General features: G+C 49.7%; 1 protein-coding gene across 1 annotated transcript; it reads right to left on the bottom strand.

The window, feature by feature from the left end:
• Nucleotides 1-16: 16 nt before the first annotated feature.
• PRPF8 (pre-mRNA processing factor 8) lies at nt 17-18,139 on the bottom strand. Its single transcript, XM_056506450.1, has 43 exons — nt 18,064-18,139; nt 17,825-17,934; nt 17,583-17,751; nt 16,709-16,873; nt 16,398-16,616; nt 15,496-15,708; nt 15,243-15,368; nt 15,058-15,163; nt 14,411-14,601; nt 14,112-14,231; nt 13,845-14,034; nt 13,548-13,667; nt 13,107-13,241; nt 12,867-12,996; nt 12,351-12,547; nt 12,038-12,244; nt 11,788-11,951; nt 11,348-11,474; nt 11,033-11,225; nt 10,506-10,693; nt 10,049-10,287; nt 9,421-9,567; nt 9,012-9,222; nt 8,805-8,921; nt 8,461-8,708; nt 8,099-8,278; nt 7,715-7,850; nt 6,985-7,154; nt 6,603-6,732; nt 6,264-6,410; nt 5,918-6,078; nt 5,198-5,389; nt 4,376-4,613; nt 4,037-4,165; nt 3,381-3,494; nt 3,098-3,271; nt 2,686-2,879; nt 2,137-2,376; nt 1,909-2,050; nt 1,576-1,716; nt 1,211-1,350; nt 848-1,050; nt 17-313 (listed from the first exon to the last, which is right to left on the bottom strand). The coding sequence occupies exons 2-43, from the start codon at nt 17,922-17,924 to the stop codon at nt 159-161; spliced, it is 7,008 nt and encodes a 2,335-aa protein (XP_056362425.1). The 5' UTR covers nt 17,925-17,934; nt 18,064-18,139; the 3' UTR covers nt 17-158.
• Between the last annotated feature and the right edge of the window lie 332 nt (nt 18,140-18,471).

Raw genomic sequence — 18,471 nt, 5'->3', positions numbered from 1 at the left:
GACCGACCGCCCGCGCTCCCGTTCGTACAAAATTTATTGAGCGGTAAACCGGGGGGAAACAACAACGCGCGGGGTGAGGGGGCGAGCGGGGGGTGTGGAGGGGGGGAACACGAACACGCTGTTGAATATCAACAGTACTAAAAGGGGCGCGGGCAGGGTTAGGCGTAGAGATCCTCGCGGTCGGCAGAGTAAACCTCCCCCTCCTGCAGCAGCGCGAAGTTGAGGAAGTGCGAGGGGCGATGGACCTCGTGGTAAAACTCCTTGGGGTTGGCGAGCTGCAGCTCGTACTTCATGTTGGGGTCGTGGCGGACACCTGGAAAAGAGGGAGCGTCACCCACCTGAGCACTCCTTCTGCCTCCTCCATCCTTCCACGACCATTTCCATGCCAGGAGAGAGAGCTCTAAACCCACACAACCATCCCTCTTTGGGTTCCTCCCCTCTTTGTGGTTTACAGTCCTTTTATGCCAGTCGAATGTTCTGCCACTCTCATTTCCTGACCCCTTCTCCAGCTGCCCGTGGTGTTCATGATACCAGGACCTCCCTACTGGGAACAGCTTCTCTCTTGCATTTTCCATTATCTCTTCTGCCTGACAGGGATTAATTATTCAGTGGTGACAGATCATGCACTACAATCCACGGAGACATGGGATCTATTTTCCCTCTCTAGCCACCAAAAAAATAATTGAACAGACATCCCAGTGTTGGTACCAAGGAAAGTTCAGGGCACAGTGCTGGTATCCCTGCCAGGATACTTCTGAGGAAGTTTTGGAGTGGGTAAGGAGCTATTCCCTCCTCCCCAAGCTCCTCACAGTGCCTCCTTTCCCGTGCCCTCCCCAGGCCAGCTCACCCATGAAGTTGTAGTTCCAGGAGCCCTGTGCAGGGACCATGAAGAAGCCGAGGAAGCGGTCGGACAGGAGCATCTGCACCCTCTCGTAGTGGGAGGGGAGGTAACCCTTGGGATTGTTGCCTTTGTCCGTGTTCTGCCGGCCCCACTCGTACCCACTGGGGGTCAGTTTGTAGGCTGTCAGTGTGCAGGAGCCAGGGGTGAAACTGGAAAGGAGAAGATATGAGGCAAGTCAGACTAATCTGAGGCAGAGGAGGGAAACCAGGAATGAGCCAACACACCCTTTCAGAATTTTATTGTGAGTTCCCCAGCTCTGCAGCAACACTGAGCCCCTGAGAGGGGCACAGAAGCCTCCCTGCCCCTCACCTGCAGGTGATGATGATGGTCTTCTCCCCATCCCAGGAGGGGTTGTCAGCCATGACCTTGGCGTGGGTGGTGACATCCTGTGGTGAGAGCTGAGGGGACTCATTGGGTTGGGTGTGAATCCATCCCAGAGGTTCCATTTCCTGACAAAAATAGAGCAGTTTAGCAGTTTAAATCAAAACCATTTAAAATGAGACCACTCCAAGCCTGGCAAAAAGGGATCACAGGCTTCCCCTGCACTTGATCTCCATCAGGTTTGGCTTCAGACTGACCCCTTTCAGTCCTACAACTACAGAAGACCAAGGGAAGCTGCTCCATCACCTTAGGGCGTTGTTACCAACTTTCCACCCAAGCTGAACCCAACTCACCTTGAGATACTCATGCTGTGGCAGCTGCCCTGGCAGGTGCACGGTCTGGTGTGTCCCCCACTGGGGCACCATCACAATGCACCGGATCTCCTTCACCTGGGGGTTGTCTGGAGGGCTCACTCCATACAGGTAACCTGCAATCTAAAACACACACCTGCCTTAGAAGGCCAGAAGAGATCTCTGTGTAACTGTGAAAGTGGGAATTCCTTAATTCCTGAGGAGAGCATTGGAGGGATTCACACGGACAAACCACAGCAGGTTCCAGCCCCTCACCAGGAGCTCCCCCTGGTGTGTCTGACTGGGGCTCAGCTGTAACAAACCCCCTGCACTCACCTGGGCCCGCAGGTCTGAGATGCAGATGAACTTCTTCAACACATTTTTGGGAAGAATGTAGGTGTAACCTGTCTCCTTTATGTCATCTGATGAGACATAGATGTGGTTTGTCCGCAGGTGGAGGTTGGCAGCAGAAATTGCTCTGTGAGGAGGAGACCATGATCAGAGGGGGCACAGATCCTCCCTGAGCATTCCAACCCTTCCCACCACCCCTGCCTGCCCTCCTACCTGACCCTCCATTCAGTCTTGGAGGAGAAGGTCTGTGTTTCGTAGTTGCTGGTGGTGGAGGTGATGATTTCATCCCCGTGTTTGTTCACCGTGCGGGTCTGTGTGGCTGTCAGCTGCGACTGCTCCTTGGTTTGCTTCTCAATTTCTGCAATCTGCTGCCTCTGCTGGGATGGGGCAGAGATCTCCATGCCCAGGATGATGTCTCGGATCTCTGACTGGGTCAGGGATGCAACGTTCACGCTGGAAGAGAAAATTCACCCAAGTCAAGCATTTCAAAATACACTCTGTAGCCTTCTGGCCTTCAGGCACAAACTCAGAACATCCACTCTGGGCACTATGAAAAAATTAAACTTTAAACAAAAGAAGGGCCATGATCACATGATGCTCACATCAAAGACTTGGTGCAGACATTTTTATCTGCCTTGCTAGAAAGTTATTAATAATAACAACCAGATTCCCTACAAAGCTGAGAGTGCACTGGCAAAGGCCACAGCCTTTAGGGCAGGAAGGAAAGGCTGACAGGATTATGGCAGCTGCACAGTGGCTTACTTGTTCTTCTTGCCATAGTCAGCAAGGATGAGATCCTTCAGCTGCACCTCCACCTTGATCCACTCCTCATCTGTCAGGGTTGGCCAGATGTGGTGAGGCTCAGTGATGGTTGTCTTGTCTGGCTTCAGGATAACTTTGGCTCGATCGTTATTCACGTGTAGTGCCCGGAGAATCAGGATCAGACGGGAGAATGCCTTGGAGATGAAAAGAAGATGGACTTACAAAGAAGAAAATTAAATGTACAAATGCTCAAACAGAGCACATGGGAACTGCCAGTGAAATCCACCTAAAGGAAAATCCAGGCAGATTCCGAGCCAAGTGCTCCCAAATAAATCATCAGGGATATCTGAGGCCTTGGTTCCTGCCTCATTTATCAGCAGCAAAATGCAAAGCAGAACACATCTGTGCTTACTGTGTAGGAAGAGATGGTTTTCAGCCAGTCATCATAGAGATTGAAGAGAACCATCTGGGGTTCAGTGGCCTTCAGGATGAGATCACCAAACTTCTCCACTTTCAGACAGGCCTGGAAGGGTAGCTGCAACTCCGAGCCTTTGATCACAATATTGGGGAAATCCAGCAAGTGCACCTGGAGTTTATCAAGAGGAATTAGCTCACAGCTACTGAAAACATCACAGGATACAGAACTGTCCTGTTACCTCACAGATTTCACACATTCTCACAGAACTCATCCTTACCTCAAGTGGGTCCAGCATGCCCTTCCTTGTCACTATGATCTGCTTTGGCTGCTCCTCCACAGGGAGGGATCGGATCAAAGCAGCCACCTCTTCAGCAGTCTTCCACTTGGCCAGCTACAGACAGACAGCAGGGTTAGAGAAATATCTCCCTGCTCCCCAGGAATGTCTCCATGTCTCTGGGAACCAGAGGGACGCAAACCAAATTCTAAAAATACAACTGGAATTTCTGGCTTGCTCCAGATCAGTGACCAGGCCCAGCATTTCCTCCTTACTGATCACAAAGGGCAGTTCCCATTCCTGAAGCTCAGTTACTCCTGAGTGGCTCACAAAAACCAGCTGGCTCCTCCACCTCCCTGGATTTGCCACCTGAACTCTCACTGAACTGGATGTACAGCCAAGTGCAGAGGGATTTGTGTAACAAGGAGCACAGCACTGTTACTCAAGCTCTGCTTGATGATGTAAGGTCTTTACACCTCAGAGCCTCAAAATCCTCACAGCAGCAATGCCTGAGTTCTTCCACTTTTATACTCCATGCTCCTGCCTGCCTGACCACCTGGACTTTGGAGCTCCAAACTCATTAAGAAGAAATGATGTTTTCTGCTCAAGGGAGTGTCCCAAGCAGTCAGAGCCCACCCCAAGGCACAGCCAGGCCCTACCTGTCCCAGACGCTTCTGTCCTGCCCACACAGATGTGTGGATGATCTTCAGGAAGAGCTGTCCAGTTCTGGGATTGAAGATGAAAATGGCTCCATTGATGGGTTTTGTGGTCAAATTCCCTTCAAAAGTCTGAGGAAATAAGTGAGAGTGAGAAGTGCAGGGAGATAAATGGAGCTCACCCTCACCTTTACACAAGAGCCAACTCTGTGTGCTTTGAGCAGGAGCTGCTCTGTGCACACTGCAAAAATCTGGGTCCATGTGTTGACTCCCAGTTTTCCATCATGCATAGAAGCCTCCACCCCAACCAGACCTTTCCCTGAGACACCCCTCTGGCCTCACCTTGTGGATGGTGACTCTGTACACATTGGTGTCATCCACAAACCAGATGATCTGGTTGGAGAAGAGCTCCCCATAGTTCTGGGAGGACAGGTAGGGCTCTGTGGGCTCTGAGGAGTAGAGCTGCAGCCCTTTGCGGATTCGTTCCCTCAACACATACAGGGCAGGGTTTGCTTTCATGATTTTGGCCATGGCCTGCTGGATCAGAGGTTTGCTCCCAGGGAACCAGTTCCCATAAGCACTGAAGAATAAAACAAATGGAAGTTGCTAGCATTAGACCAGAGGAGGCAACAGCCCCACTCAAGTCTTCCCATGCAGCAGCCAGGCTCCTTTTCCACCTGCTGAAAATACAACTTTGTACTGCAGTGTGACTTCTGGAATGTCCCTGGGAGATGGTCACCTGCAGCTTTTACCTTCAGCCCCTCAATGGGAAGCCACAGCACACACATGCAGCAGTCCCAAAAAAGCTGCAAACAAACACACTGGAGAACTGATTTCTGAGTTTCCCCCTAGTTTACAGTGAGAAATAGCTGTCCCCACTTGTAGGGGCTTTGAAACAAGGCCTGTCCTTCAGCTCTAACAAAAGTCTGACAGAAATATCCCAAGAAACAAATTATTAATGTATTGGAGGAACTAAACCACTACTTTGAGCAAGACTGGGCAACATGAGATGCCTTATCCCACTCACTGCACATCTCCAGCTTCTGCCTTCTCCCCTCATCCTCTTGCCTGGAATACAACCCAGAGTGGAGATGCACTGAGACAATACCCACAAACTACCAACTCCAAGCCTAGAAGTGAAACCACAGAAGGTGCAGCTCTCACCTGTGCAAGTTGTAGGCCAGATCAATGGCAATGAGCACCCCAGTGGGAGAGGGGTAGATGCTCATGTTGTCTGTGGTGTAGTCCAGGAACTTGGCCCTCGCGTAGCGCTCGATGTCGTGGGAGTCGTAGTCGCCCCAGCGCAGCTGGATGTCAATCCAGTACTTCTGGGTGGTGGTGCTGTCCATCACATCCCTGAGGAGAAAACAACCCACAAGTTCATCTTGTACAAAATCCTCCTGTAGTAATTGTCACCCAGCTGGACAGCCAGCTCATATCCACATTCCACCCTGGAAAGGGACCTACTGTTCTCATCGCACAGCAGTGAATGCAGAGGCTGCTGAAAGGTTTAAACAAAGCAGCAGTGAGTCCACTGCTGTGTAGTCACGAGGGTCATCTCCCCCAGGGACTGTCTGGTGAGGATTCAGTGAATTCACTCCAGATTCTGGCCCTGGGCCAGCTAAGCTTTGTGGGGTTTCCAGAACCTCCAACAGCTCAGGGCAAAGTTCACCCCAAAGGGGAGAAGAGGAGCAAAAGCAGTGTTGGCGTTCTGCAGAAGGCAGTGCCAGGAGGTGCTGCAACCACCTACCCAAGCAAGCCCTGTGCTTTGCTAGACACAGTCTCCAGTGTCACCAGATGCCCAAGAGACACAGAGGCTCTGGATGACAGGCTCAGCAGCTCTGCTCTGCAGGGAGACTGAGGAGAGGGAAAAGGGAAACTCACTTGGAATCTGCCAGCAAGGATGGACGTGACACATTCCACTTGTAGGAAGCAAAGAGAAGGATATCTGCACATGAGGAATTCATCTTGTAGGACTTCCTGGGATGGATTGTCTCTTTCTGCACTGTCTCAATCTCCAGAGCATCGAGCTCTTGATCAAACACCTGAGGAAAAGGCAGTCAAAGATGAGATGTGTTCAAGTAACTCAGATAAAGAATCTATCCTAAACACCGAGGCAGTCAGGAAAATCCCATTTTCCATTTCTTCCCTTTCTCTGCCAAATTGCTGAAGGAAGACTGCTGGTACTGCTTCAAAAGGGCACAAAACAAACCAAGCCAACATTGCTCACCTGACACAAATCCATGACAATGCTCTCGTGGATCTTCTGCCACAAGTGAGCTCGGAAAATCTGGATGAGGGAAATCTTCAGTGTGGGGATCTTGCCATGCATGAAGATCCCTGTCAAATCCAGCTGCACCTGGAACCCAACATATACCTGCAAAGGAAAAGCAAATGTGAGAACACACAACAGCACAACTGAGGAAATTTTTAAAACGCAGCATCTCCTATTAAGAAGGTTTAGTAGCTCTGTAAGAGATGTTCTGAGAATTAATTGGATCAATTAACTGCTCTAATTTCAGTGGAAAAGTGGTGTCTGCTCCTAGAGGGTCAAACACCAGGTACTTACATTGGCTCTGTTAATGGTAGGAGACCACCAGAGAGTGAATCTTCTGTTTGGAATTTGGTTCAAACCCGATCTCTGGGCATTTGTCAGCTTCTTCCACTTCATGGACTCCTCAAAGCCACTGGCCTTCTCCCTAGAAAGGGCAGACCATCAACTGCATTAGATTCAATTGCACGAGATGTCCCTCATCTCTGCTGCCATGTGTCACTTATAACAGAGACAGGGATCAGCCAAGAAATTTCCATGGATTTGCAAGAAGTTCAGCTGTAGCCCCCTCCCAGTGCCCTCACAACTGAACTACACAATGTTCACAAGCGACCACTGAAAACCAGCAGAAACTTAACAGAATCAGCACAGCCCAAGCCCAGATCAAAGCTCCTCTTACCAGAAGAGACCCTCCCACGTGGGGAAGTAGGTGCCCTTGAAGAGTGTGTGCTCCAGGATCCCTTCCACCCCGCCCAGGGCCTGGATCATGTCCGTGCGGTAATTGTTCAGGTTCCAGAGTTTGCCGTCGTGCCGCTGGTGCGTCCACCAGAACGGGTTCTGCTTCAGCACCTGCAGACAGCAGTGAGCAGGTCACACACCACTCACCTGGCTGCACTGACTGTGGGAGCCAACATCATGGTGATGGTCAGTGAGCAGGTAAAAGCCTCATGAACTCAGTGCTGGAGGACACAGCTCATCTACAACACGAGTTGTGTCAGTACTGCTGCACAATTCACACCGGGTGGAACCTCAGGTGGTACTTTTATCTTCTCTCAGCCTTCTACAGAGCTGTCATTAAAGGCTTTAAATAACAAATTGTTCCACTGTTACTAAAACTTAATATTTTGGAATGTTTCTTTTGGAATAATTATTTTCCCCTCTCCAGAACTGATTCTGTAATATGCAGTTGTGTTTATTGTGATTTTCTCCAATATACTGCAACCTATCCAAATGCTTCAAAAGTGAATAGCTACAAATTCTGGAGCATTTGGCTCCAAACAGCCTCTATCAATCCCAACAGAAGGCTGTAAATTCTTTCTGCAGCAGAGACAGAAGTGCACCTGCAATAATGCAAGGTGGAGCAGGTATCTGAACTTTATATTCAGGTGAAGAGAAACCCCTGCCAGTACCTGATACTGTTTGAAGTCAGTCCTGACTCTCCATCCTTTATCATAAGCCAGAGTATGCCTGTCCTTCTGGAAAAGGGTGTTAATCCGAGGAATTCCCCTGTCCCATGAGTCCTCCAGATCCTCCAGTGTCAGACGCCTGAAGAAAAAATCCCCACACTTTGTTACCTCTCAATTTACAGCAATGCATTAATGAGTAGTTCAGCTGATGAGATTACAGAGAAATGACAAAGAGCTTAGAGCTCTGCAGGGGACATTAAATGCCAAACCTCCTCCAGAGGCAAGGGAACAGCATTGCAGGTACCACAGGGCCAGCAAAGTCTCCAAAATCCCCAGACAGCACAAAACTTCCCACTGCTGCCTGTCCTCCCACACATGGACACACACCTGTTCTGGGCTATAGCCTCCTGTCGTTTCAGGGCATACTCTGCCCACACCCTCTGAGAGTCAATGAATTCGCTCTCCCAGGGCTGGATGTAACGATACAGATTTGGGATGAGCTGGTCCTCCTCGTGACTCATTCCTGAGCGGAAGTGAGTGATGCCAACATCTGTCTGCTTGGACCACCTGGAGCAAAGAGACAACAGTGAGGGAGGAGGAACTGAGACTTCCCTAACCACTGCCATGACCTACTGTAAAGACAACACAGCTCTGTATCATGGCATGGTTTAGCACTCTTGGAATATTTTTAGGGGAAAGAGTATCTAAGAACACTCAAGTCATGCAGGAATTAGAACAGCACAACTCACCTCAGGTCAGACTGAGGGATGAGAACATGGCCCATGGAGAGCATGCCCAGGCCCCCCAGCTCCTTAGGGGTGTAGAACACCACAGGAGGAAAACGGCTGGGCATTTTGGAATTCAGGCCGATCTTGATCCGAGTCTGGATTTTATTCTCACACTTCACCAGTAAATCAAGCAGCTCCTGAGTATTCACAACAGCTTCCCGGAAATAAGTCATCAGGCCAATCAGAGCTGTGTTCCATTTATTGACAATCTAGGAAAGAAAGGAAAGGATCAGCTCCTGGTTCATTCCTTAAGAATCTGCAGAATGCTGTCACAGGGGGTGTCACAGGTCTCCCTCTCCCCTTACCTTAGTGAAGGTTGTGGAGCCAGAGGCCATGAGGATCTGCCTCACTCTGTTGTGAAACCTCTGCATAGACTCATCGTCCACACGCAGGAAGCACTGAGCCGTGCGCTCCTTGGTGACCTAGAGAGCACACACCCATCAGCTCCCTCCACGTGGAATCAGCTCTCCCACACGCAGAAATCCCACCCAGGGACTGCTCTGCCAGCCCACCTCGTTCTGCAGGTTCCAGACGCCGTCCTTGTGGGTGAACTCCTCGTAGCTGGTGCGGCACTTGGGCAGGATGCGGCACTCGAAGCCGCACATGTTGAACAGCAGGTTGGGGTTGTCCTTGCTGTACACGGACACGAAGCTGTTCTCCCACTGCACCGTGGTCACCGAGCGGGGCAGGCGGTTCTTGATGTCCCAGAACACAGCACGGCCACTGCAAAACAGCATGTGCACAGTGACACATCATATTTTGCCCAAGTAACAACTAGGCAAGTTCTCAGAGTTTCCATAACTTTTCAGGATTTCAGCACAGACCCATCACTTCTCACATCTCATCCTGAGCACCTATCAGTGTCCAACAGTTATTTATCACTGATTTTCCCCTTTCTGCTACCACTCCTCTCCCACTCACAGGTTCACGTCGTGCTTCATGAGGCGCATGCGAGCGTCCCGGGGCCAGCACTTCTTGTTGTTGTAGCCCACAATGTTCTCGTTGTTGGGGTCTGGGTGCTCTGTCAGGTACCTCTGGATCAGATCTCTTGCCTCATCAGCTGTAAACCTGGAAATGCACAGAAAAGGATCTGGAATTACATGGTTAACTTATCAATACCAGCCTGGCCAGAAAGATAAGGATTTTATTAGGGAAAGCTGTTTGTCAGCTTAACTATCCTGTTTTTGTGTCCTCCCAATGAATGGGGAAATTTCATTAGCACAGAGCAATTCAGGGTTTGGGTTATCTTTCCATGAAGAGACAGAAAATGCTTCTTTTACCAAATCCCTAACAATTGAGCATTTTTGCATTTCTGTTGGTCATTTGTGTTTCTTGACATTGTTGTGTTTCTATTGGTTCAATGAAGCTGCAGAAAAGCAAATAAGAAAGCAGGAGGAGGCATGTGGGCATCCACTTAACCAGGGAAGTCTGTCAATTCAAATATTCCTGATTTTCAATAGCAAAGGGAACAAAATCCAGGAGCAGGATCATACTGAATCTCCCTTGCCTTTGTGCTGACCTGAGGAAAGCAGGACCCCAGAGATCTCACCTGAAGAAAATGTGAATCCTGTCAATGTATCTGCAGAAGAGGCGAATGGGATGGGCCACCTCCGTGGCAATGTCCTGGAAGCTGAGGAAGTCATTTGGCATCTGGGGAGGCCCAGCCATCTCACTGGCCCTGTGCAGGCCCAGCACCAGCAGGTCCATCACAAGCCCATAGTACTGGACAATGAAGGAGGCAAACTGCAGCCCACGAATAATCCCATAGGAGTTTGTGTGATTCATGTCCTGAGGAGGTGAAGGGGAATTGTGAGAAAACACATCCTAACACATCAGAACCCTTTCACCTGAGCAGCTCTTTTTCAGCAGGATCCAGAAGGGCTTTTTTACTCCATCATCACTCTTCTTTGGCAAGTCTTATGTTCCTTCTTTGCCAGGAGTCCAAAACCTCCTCCCCATGTGGATTCCTTTTACCACAAACCCCCTTTCCTGACAACAACCATCACCTTGTAGTTGATCACCACGTTGTTCTTGGCTGTCATGTAGTCAGCAATGTTGTGATCAACGATGAGACGCAGCAGCCTGTTGAGCAAGGTCAGGTCAATCTTCTCATACATCTTCTCAAACCGAGACTCCAGCATCACGTTACATTCACCTTCACTCGTTTCCCAAACATCCTGCAGGTTATTAATGCCTGAGGGAACAAACAATCTTGTATTATCTGACACATCACAGCACAAACACAGCCAGTGGGCACAGGAACTCAACATAAGTCCTGCAATGCCTGATTTTTCAGACTCTGGATCTTCAAGTCTACGCAAAAATGGGAGGAAAGCTATGTAATCAACCGTAAATGCTGTGCAAGTTGTCCTCCTCCAGTATACACACATGTAACAATCTACAAAATACATGTCTGATTGTAATTATTGACTGCAAATTCCATAACCAAAATTCAGCTCCTAATGGGACTCATAGGACACAAGTTCCCTCACAGGAAAACTCATTTTTGCACGGAATCCAAGGGCCCACTGACCTTGGCACCACTTGTACACCAGCAGTGGGGGTGGTTCAGTGTCAGCAGGTTTGATCCAAGGAGGGAAAAGCCTTCGCTTATCAGCCTCATACCACAAGTACTGATCCAGATAAGCATCTGTGATCTTCTCCAGGGGCTCAACATCATAAACAGGGACCAAGTGGCTGTAGAGATCCATGAACTCAATTCCCACCTTAAAAAAAAGAAAGGGGGAAAAACTGAGGCTGGTAGTTGAGAGAAAACATGAAGTTCTTGTGCCATTCAGCTTCTGAATGCAGCATAACATGGCTGGGCTTTCACCAGGCTTTCACTCACCTCTTTGAAAGCTCTCTGAGTCAACAGATGTCGCTTGATTCTGGACAGAGCTTCGTGGGGATTATCATAAGCCTGCTCAATCAAGCCCAGCTCCTCTCTCTGTGACTGATTCAGGCGTGATTTCACACTGAAAACAAGAGAAAGCAGCTTGGCACCTGCACATGAACAACCTAATGGCCACTGCAATTAACTACTGAATGATAATGTTCAACCTGTAATTCTTCCCCATCCACATCCCCAAACTTACAAGAGTGGCAGTGGTTTTGCCCAAGTGACAGAATCAATAAGAACTCCAAGATAAACTGGCAGTATCAAAACCAACATCTTTACCAGTCCACGTGGGTAAATTTTACACCATACTTCCCCACAGGAATAATGGATAACAAAACAGAAGCTTTTCCCAGTGTCCCTGAAGATCAAGATCATTTCCCACTGCTTACCTGTAAGCTTCCTTCAGCCTCTCCAGGGCTAAGATCAGCAGCTTGGTGTCATGCTTGTAGGACAGTGGGGGGAAGGGAATAGGGGAGAACCTCCTGCTCTCCAGCCAGTGCACTGTGGTTGTGTACACAGCAACAGCCTCTTCTGCAGTGATGTAAGGCCCATCCTGCAGAACCACACCACAATTAATCAGTGAAAGCTTCCCTATGAGAACAGCATTAATTTGGCCAATTGCAGGGAGGATGAAAGTACCTTCAGGTAGTTATGCTGCCGTTCCTGCTCAGCTTTCAGGTAGAGTCTGGTCAGCCTGCCCAGGTTCTTCTTACAGACGGTTTTGTCGACAGTGGCTCCGCGGCGGATCCGCTCCCGGTTGTAGTGAGCTGTGTTTGTCCACCAGTCAGCTTTGGCCTTCACGTACCTCAGGATCATGTTCTCAATAGGAGTTGGCAGCCCTGGCACCTGGGGAGGGACAGGAACTTGAGGGAAGCAGGAGTGGGAGCCTTCCAAGTGCAGCTGCACTTGGGTGATGTCAGCACTGAACGCAAAGGCCAAGGGAGAGATTTACCTTCCAGGGAATGTTGGCCTTCCAGCACCGCCAAGCCTCGCTCAGGTGCTGCAGGATGGTTCTGGCCTTGTTCTGCTTGATCCCCTCTGGCATCATGTCCAGGATGTCGTGCATCACAGCTGCCCTGAGCTCCAGGTCAAAGTGAGACTCCACACGCTGCTTGGTGACAGTCTTTGCGACGCCCTTCGAGTGACGGCCTGAAGAAAGCAAAATCCTTTAGGAATTCTGACCACCAGGCAGTGGTTCTCCCTCCTCATTCAGGACTGCATGGAGGTGCAGGATGTCTGGAGAAATTACACTGCCAGCAGTCTGGAGTAGATGATTAAGTGGCTATGGAGCAGGATATCCCACTTCCATTTAGAATCTGTTCTGGGAGTACAGATCTTGAAGGAGATCTCAATTGGTCAGTGGAGCATGGATAAAGATCCCCAGTATGAACAGAAAACTGGCTGGCAAGCAAACATATTAATTTTTACCACACACTCCTCCCACATGCAGGATTTACAGGGTGCTGACCTTCAAACTGCCTGGCCAGCAGATTTCCCAGCCAGCGTTCCAGCAATGGGGTGATGCCCCTCATGAAGAACAGCCACACTCTCCAGCCTGGAGCCCAGAAACCACAGCCAGGACCTTTGCCCACAGGCCCCTGGAAGAACAGAGACATGGTAAGAGCAGGTCATTTATTGACATTCCAGAATGTCTCCCTTGTTCCCCAGTTTACATGGGGTCATGATCATGTGGAAAGGTGGAACTTACTGTGTTAAACCTGTAGTAGATGAGATGTTTCAGATCCTTGCACATCCGAATTTGCCTCATCAGTTTGTATTTGTACCGGTACATCCCTGTGAGCTGACCCACGTGGGCAAAGATGTACTGCAGGCCATCTGCCAACTGAGACATGGAACACAGTCAGGGATAACAATCAACACCTCAGAGATCACCTCCAGCAGCCAGGTTTATTGGACAGAGTGTATCAGGCCATATAAAGCTCCTAATACTGGCTCAGACAATGAACAATTCTTATAAACTAATATAAAAGCAGAATTTCAAACAATGCTACATATTTTCATTGTTTTCTCTCTTCTCTGTAACACTGCAACATCCAGCCACTTTGTGCATCACAGAGAGGCTTGTTCCCATATAACATATTCCAATTCTCCTCTCAACACATTTAAAAACAAAAAAGCAAAAGCCTACCTGGAATGCATCCACATTTCCCAGTCTGTACTGGACGTGGCTGTCCACCACCAGCTTAGTCAGCCGCAGGACCTCTCGGCACAGATGGAAAGCATTCCCAAAACGGGACTTTTTTCTTTCCTGGATAAGACAAAATATTCAGAATTTATGTAACAATGTCACAACGAGAGAAACAACTCCCATTTGGGTCAACAACTGAGCAGCTGAGGCACTGTGGCCTCTCTTTCCCCACTGGCTACACAACAGCCTTCATGTAAATTCTGCTCTTGTGTACAACAGCACATGGACTGATGATACCTTTGTGGTGAGGGTCTTCACAGGCTTCAGGTTGAAGTTGTAATCCAAGTGAAGGTAATTCAGATTCTTTCTGTGGATCAGCAAGTTCAGCATGTTGTAGCCCTGGCGACACACTTGCAGGCCAACTTCCACCCAGTCCAGCTTGGTGGACTGGAAAAACTTGGTAGCCTTGAAGGAGCGGAACAGGTACCTGGAGAGAGCAGAGACCACAATCAGCTCAATCCCCCACACAGATCAGCAGTTCCCCACTGAACAGAGACCACTCACCTCTTCTTCTGGGCCTTGGGAGGTCTGTGTTTGAGTGCATTCAGGACATAGTATTTCAGGAGCTTCTGGTAGGAGACTCTCACCTTGACTGGCTGTCCTGCTGGGCAGTGCTCACGGTACCTATGGATAAATCACACTCCAAAGCTTCAGCTAACTCACATTCCTTAGAGGAAAGTCTCCAGAAACTCTTCTAAAATCTCTAGAAACCAGTCACCACAATGACTTTATTTCATTTTCATTATAACAAGGTAATAATGTCATGATCACTGCATCAGCCCTTCCCCCAGGACAGAACTCACCAGTTCTTGACCAGTGGGATGTCAAGAGCTCTCCGGGTCCTGCCAGACCTCAAGTTGAAGGGTCGTGGGGCCCACAGCAGGGCAATGCCATTGGCTGTGTTATCAGTGTAGAGAGGGGTATCCTTCAGGAAAGGCTCCACAAACTCTGGCAACTCAAACTCTTCATCATCATCAGGCAGTGGCTCCTGGCTCTGAAATACAGAAGCACCACACAAATGTTTACAAGTTAAAAAAACACCTCTTTGCTCTCATAGAAAATATGTGGCTGTACTGAGCAGGAGAGAAGCAAAAAGCACTCAACAAGGCAAACTGTAGCTATCAGACCCTGAGTTAAGTGTTTTGAAAGTAACTTCAGGGAGATGTCAACTCCATGAATACACCAAGGGCAACCAGAAAGATAAATAATTTGTCAGAAGACTCCAACACTAATAATTAGATATTGGGCTTTATCCTACAGAAACCACAGGCGACAACTTTGTGCAACTCCAGAAGTAGAAGAAAACTAAAATGACAACTGTGGCTTTTTCTGTCAAAGGGTTGGTGCCTTCTCCTGAAATATCTATGTTTGTGTGCTTCTGTCAGAAGCAAGATACTAAAGTTCCCTACTTCCACACAAAGGGTTTATCACAGGAAATTCAGTGACTCACCTTGACAGAATGTCTGTGTGAAATGGGATTGATCAGAGGATCAAAGTAAAAAGCTGGGAGGTCAGGATCTTCTGTTTTAATGAAAACAACGTTTGGAGTATGATACCTGCAACAAAAAAAAAACAGGCATTAGAGCCTCTGACAGCCTTTCCCTCCTCTCCTGGCTCTGGGGGCTCTGCACTTACCAGGTGAGGTGGACATGGTGTGGCAGGTTGTTGTACAGGTACGGGAAAGCGATTTTGTACTCTGTCCTGATGGGCTGCCTGATGATGATTTTGTTGATGTCATTAAATTCATTCCAGTCTTCATCCCTTAAAACGAGACAAGAAATTGTTATGCAGGCATTCAGGGTGTGAGAGACAAACATCTGTGACTGAAGACAAGCCATCAGCCTTTTCCTAGATAACCACTCATCTCTCTCCTAAGCTAAACACTTACTGAAGATTGATGTCTCTGACAAGGGGCTCAAACTTGGGACCTCCAGGAATGGCCATGTTCAGTGCCTTGGAGGTGAAGAATGCCTTCAGGTCAAACAGGTAGAAGTAGTTGTCATCCACCAGGTCAGTGAGCAGCTGGTTGGCCAGGCGGTACAGGGTGGACATCATGGGGAGGGTGAACTGCCAGCGCTGGTACGTGGAGCCATTGACATACCTGGGAAAGCAGAGCATGGACACTCAGACACAGCCACAGCACAACCAAAGCACCAGAATAACCAAACATCTTTTGCCACCCATCATTAATCAAGGACAGGTAACACATGGGTCTCTAGGCTGAAGAAAAGGCTGCAGCACTGTTAAAGACCACTCTGGACTTCTGCCCAAAAAATACTGGCTTCTCCAGTTCCTCTCCTCCTCTCTGTCCAAACTGACACAGAACATCTGTCACCTTTAGCAAATATCAGTTTCAAATTCCAGCTAGATAATGCAGGCTGTCAGCTTTACAGCATGGTCAGAAACATCAGTTTTAGCTGGTAAGTGGGTAACAGGCCTCCTGGATAGGGAGGCCTTGATGGATATTGAATCACACAATCCCAGAATGGTTTGAGTTGGAAGGAACTTTAAAGCTCATCTTGTTCCAACCCTTCCACCTTCCACTGTCCCAGGTTGCTCAGAGCCCCATCCAACCTGGCTTTGATCACTTCCACGGATGGGGCAGCCACAGCTTCTCTGAGCAACCTGCAAGCAAAAGATGCAGCTTTCCAACATGCAGGTTTTCCCTCACACCCTTGAAGGAAGGTTCTTCTCTCCCACCAACATCACACAAAGGTTACACAGAGATACAGGAAATGCATTGTTTGTTTTTCCTCTCTCCCAGTGAATTGTGCTACCACAGCCACATACTTCCTGTTGTCCTTCAGAGGCTGGTGATCATAGAACCAGTCCAGCACAGGGGCATCCTCCTCTGGGTCCAGCTCCAGCTGAATGGCTTCCAGGGGCTCCACATCCAGGATGTTATCAGCATAATCCAGAGGGGGTTCTTCATCATCAAACGGGGGGAATCTCATCCTCTTGAAGTGACGCCTGTCCCTCTTCTCCCGCCTCATCATAATCCACATGGAGCTGCAGGAAACCAGGGCAAGGTTAAAATCAGGGGGATTTTGTGGTGGATGCAGAAAGGTTTGCCTCCCCTGGATGAAGCAGAAGGCACCTACCCCCACTGGGCAATGTAGACAGGCTCAATGACCCAGGGGATCTCGTTGACAAAGGAGATGGCGCCGGTGATGTGGTACAGGACGGGAACATCTCGGATCTGCTCCCAGGGCATGGGCATGTTCTCCAGCAGCTTCAGCACAGCATGGGGCATGTACTTCAGAGCTCTGCAACCACAAACCACAGAAAACCACGTTGGAGTGCATCTCGAGGACAGCCAACCACCTGCCACAAACCCAACAACCTCCCAGTTTTCTCCCCTGCGAGTTGCTCATCTGAACCATTTAAAAATCAAATCCATTCATCCCCCACTCTTCCTTTGCACTATCAAAAGGTTTTTTAGTGATTTGGTTTTCAAGAATGTTGCAAACAAAACTTGAAGTTTTTAAGTGAGTTTCTGGAGTTATTGTGGGTAATGGTAAGTTACTGCAGCAGACCACGGCATGCTCTAGACAGCTCTCCACACCCAAACAGCTAAGAAGCATTCAGGACGCTTTTCAAGCTTCCAAAAAACATTTCATAATCTCCCCAACTTCTAAGACACTGTGTTATTATGGATAACGTTTTTTTCTCATAAATTCAAAGCAACAATTCCCTTTGCTGATGCACTTTTGCACTGACACCTCACAGCAACAGTTTGAGCTACAACTGACACTGAAAGCCCTTCAATGATGCATAATCCAGGCTAATGTTTTTTCTCATAAATTCAAAGCAACAACTCCTTTTGCTGATCCTCCTCTCCACTGATACCTTAGGTTATCCTCACCGAGCTACAACAGACAGGAAAAGTCTTTGGAGAAGGATCTCTTCCCCTCAACAACGATCAAGGCAGCAGCGGCGGATCCTCTGAGCTCCCTGTCACACACCATTCCTTACCCCAGGTAGACGCGCTTGTCGTGTCGGAACTTCCTATTGGTCATGTCACCGTGGTCGCGGATGATTTTGCGGACATGCTCGGGGGGCATGTCCTCCTTCTGCGCGTCCACGAAGCCGAATTTCCTCTTCTCCGCATAGCGCTTGGCCTGCAGCTGCTGCCATTTACGGGCTGCGGGGACACAGAGGCGGCGGGTCAGGCCTTGTTCCCCGCCGAGGATCGGGGGTGCCCGGGCCGTACCCACCTTTCTCCTGCAGCTTCTCCTCGGACATGTAGTCGGGCAGCGGCGCCAGCGGGTTGGGCACCGGGGCGCAGCCGCCGCGGTACGGGAAGACGGCGGCCATGGCGACGCAGCTGCGGAGAGGGTGGAGAGGGGCTCAGGGCGAGGTACGGCACCACGACGAAGCCGCCGCCGGTCGCTCCCCCGTCACTCCCACACGCCCCTGGCCCACCCCGGACCCGCCGCTCCCCGCTCGCCCTCACCGGCAGCCGCGGCCCCCGCACTCCCCACCACAATGGCGGCCCCGCGCTGCCGCTACGGCGCCCGCGAGACCCGGATGTAGGCGGGACTGGTAGCAGACACTGTCCAATCAGCTTTCAGCAGTCTGACAGACAGCAGGCACATCCTATCCGTGCGGAGGAGGGGCCGGAGGCGGAAGAGGGGAGGAAGTTGTGTCTGGTGCGCTTTCCGGTATGGTGTCCCGCTTTTCCCGGTCCCGCCCTTCGCTGCTTCCAATTGGCGGAGAAGGGCGGCGGGGACAGCGCGGCGGCGGCTCTGATTGGACAGCGCCCGGCGCAGCTCACTCCTCGCTGCTGTAGGGGGCGCCCCGGACCGGGTTGTCCCCCCCGTTCCGAAGGGTGGTACGGCCTGGGGGGAACATCTTGGACTCA

The sequence above is a fragment of the Oenanthe melanoleuca genome, chromosome 19, assembly GCF_029582105.1.
Source record: "Oenanthe melanoleuca isolate GR-GAL-2019-014 chromosome 19, OMel1.0, whole genome shotgun sequence".
In the NCBI taxonomy this organism is placed as follows: Eukaryota; Metazoa; Chordata; class Aves; order Passeriformes; family Muscicapidae; genus Oenanthe; species Oenanthe melanoleuca.
The sequence above is the reverse complement of the archived record's forward strand: the minus strand, read 5'-3'. Positions and strand labels throughout refer to the sequence as shown.

Bases quoted from the DNA above. Each gene is read 5' to 3' on its own strand.
- PRPF8 (XM_056506450.1), bottom strand. From the start codon at position 17,924: ATGGCCGCCGTCTTCCCGTACCGCGGCGGCTGCGCCCCGGTGCCCAAC. The intron at 13,668-13,844 runs GTATCATCAGTC...TGTCTTATCCAG, and splicing joins TGAAGACCCTCACCACAAAG to GAAAGAAAAAAGTCCCGTTT. The intron at 7,851-8,098 runs GTGTGTGTCCAT...TTTTTTCTTCAG, and splicing joins GAGGCTATAGCCCAGAACAG to GCGTCTGACACTGGAGGATC.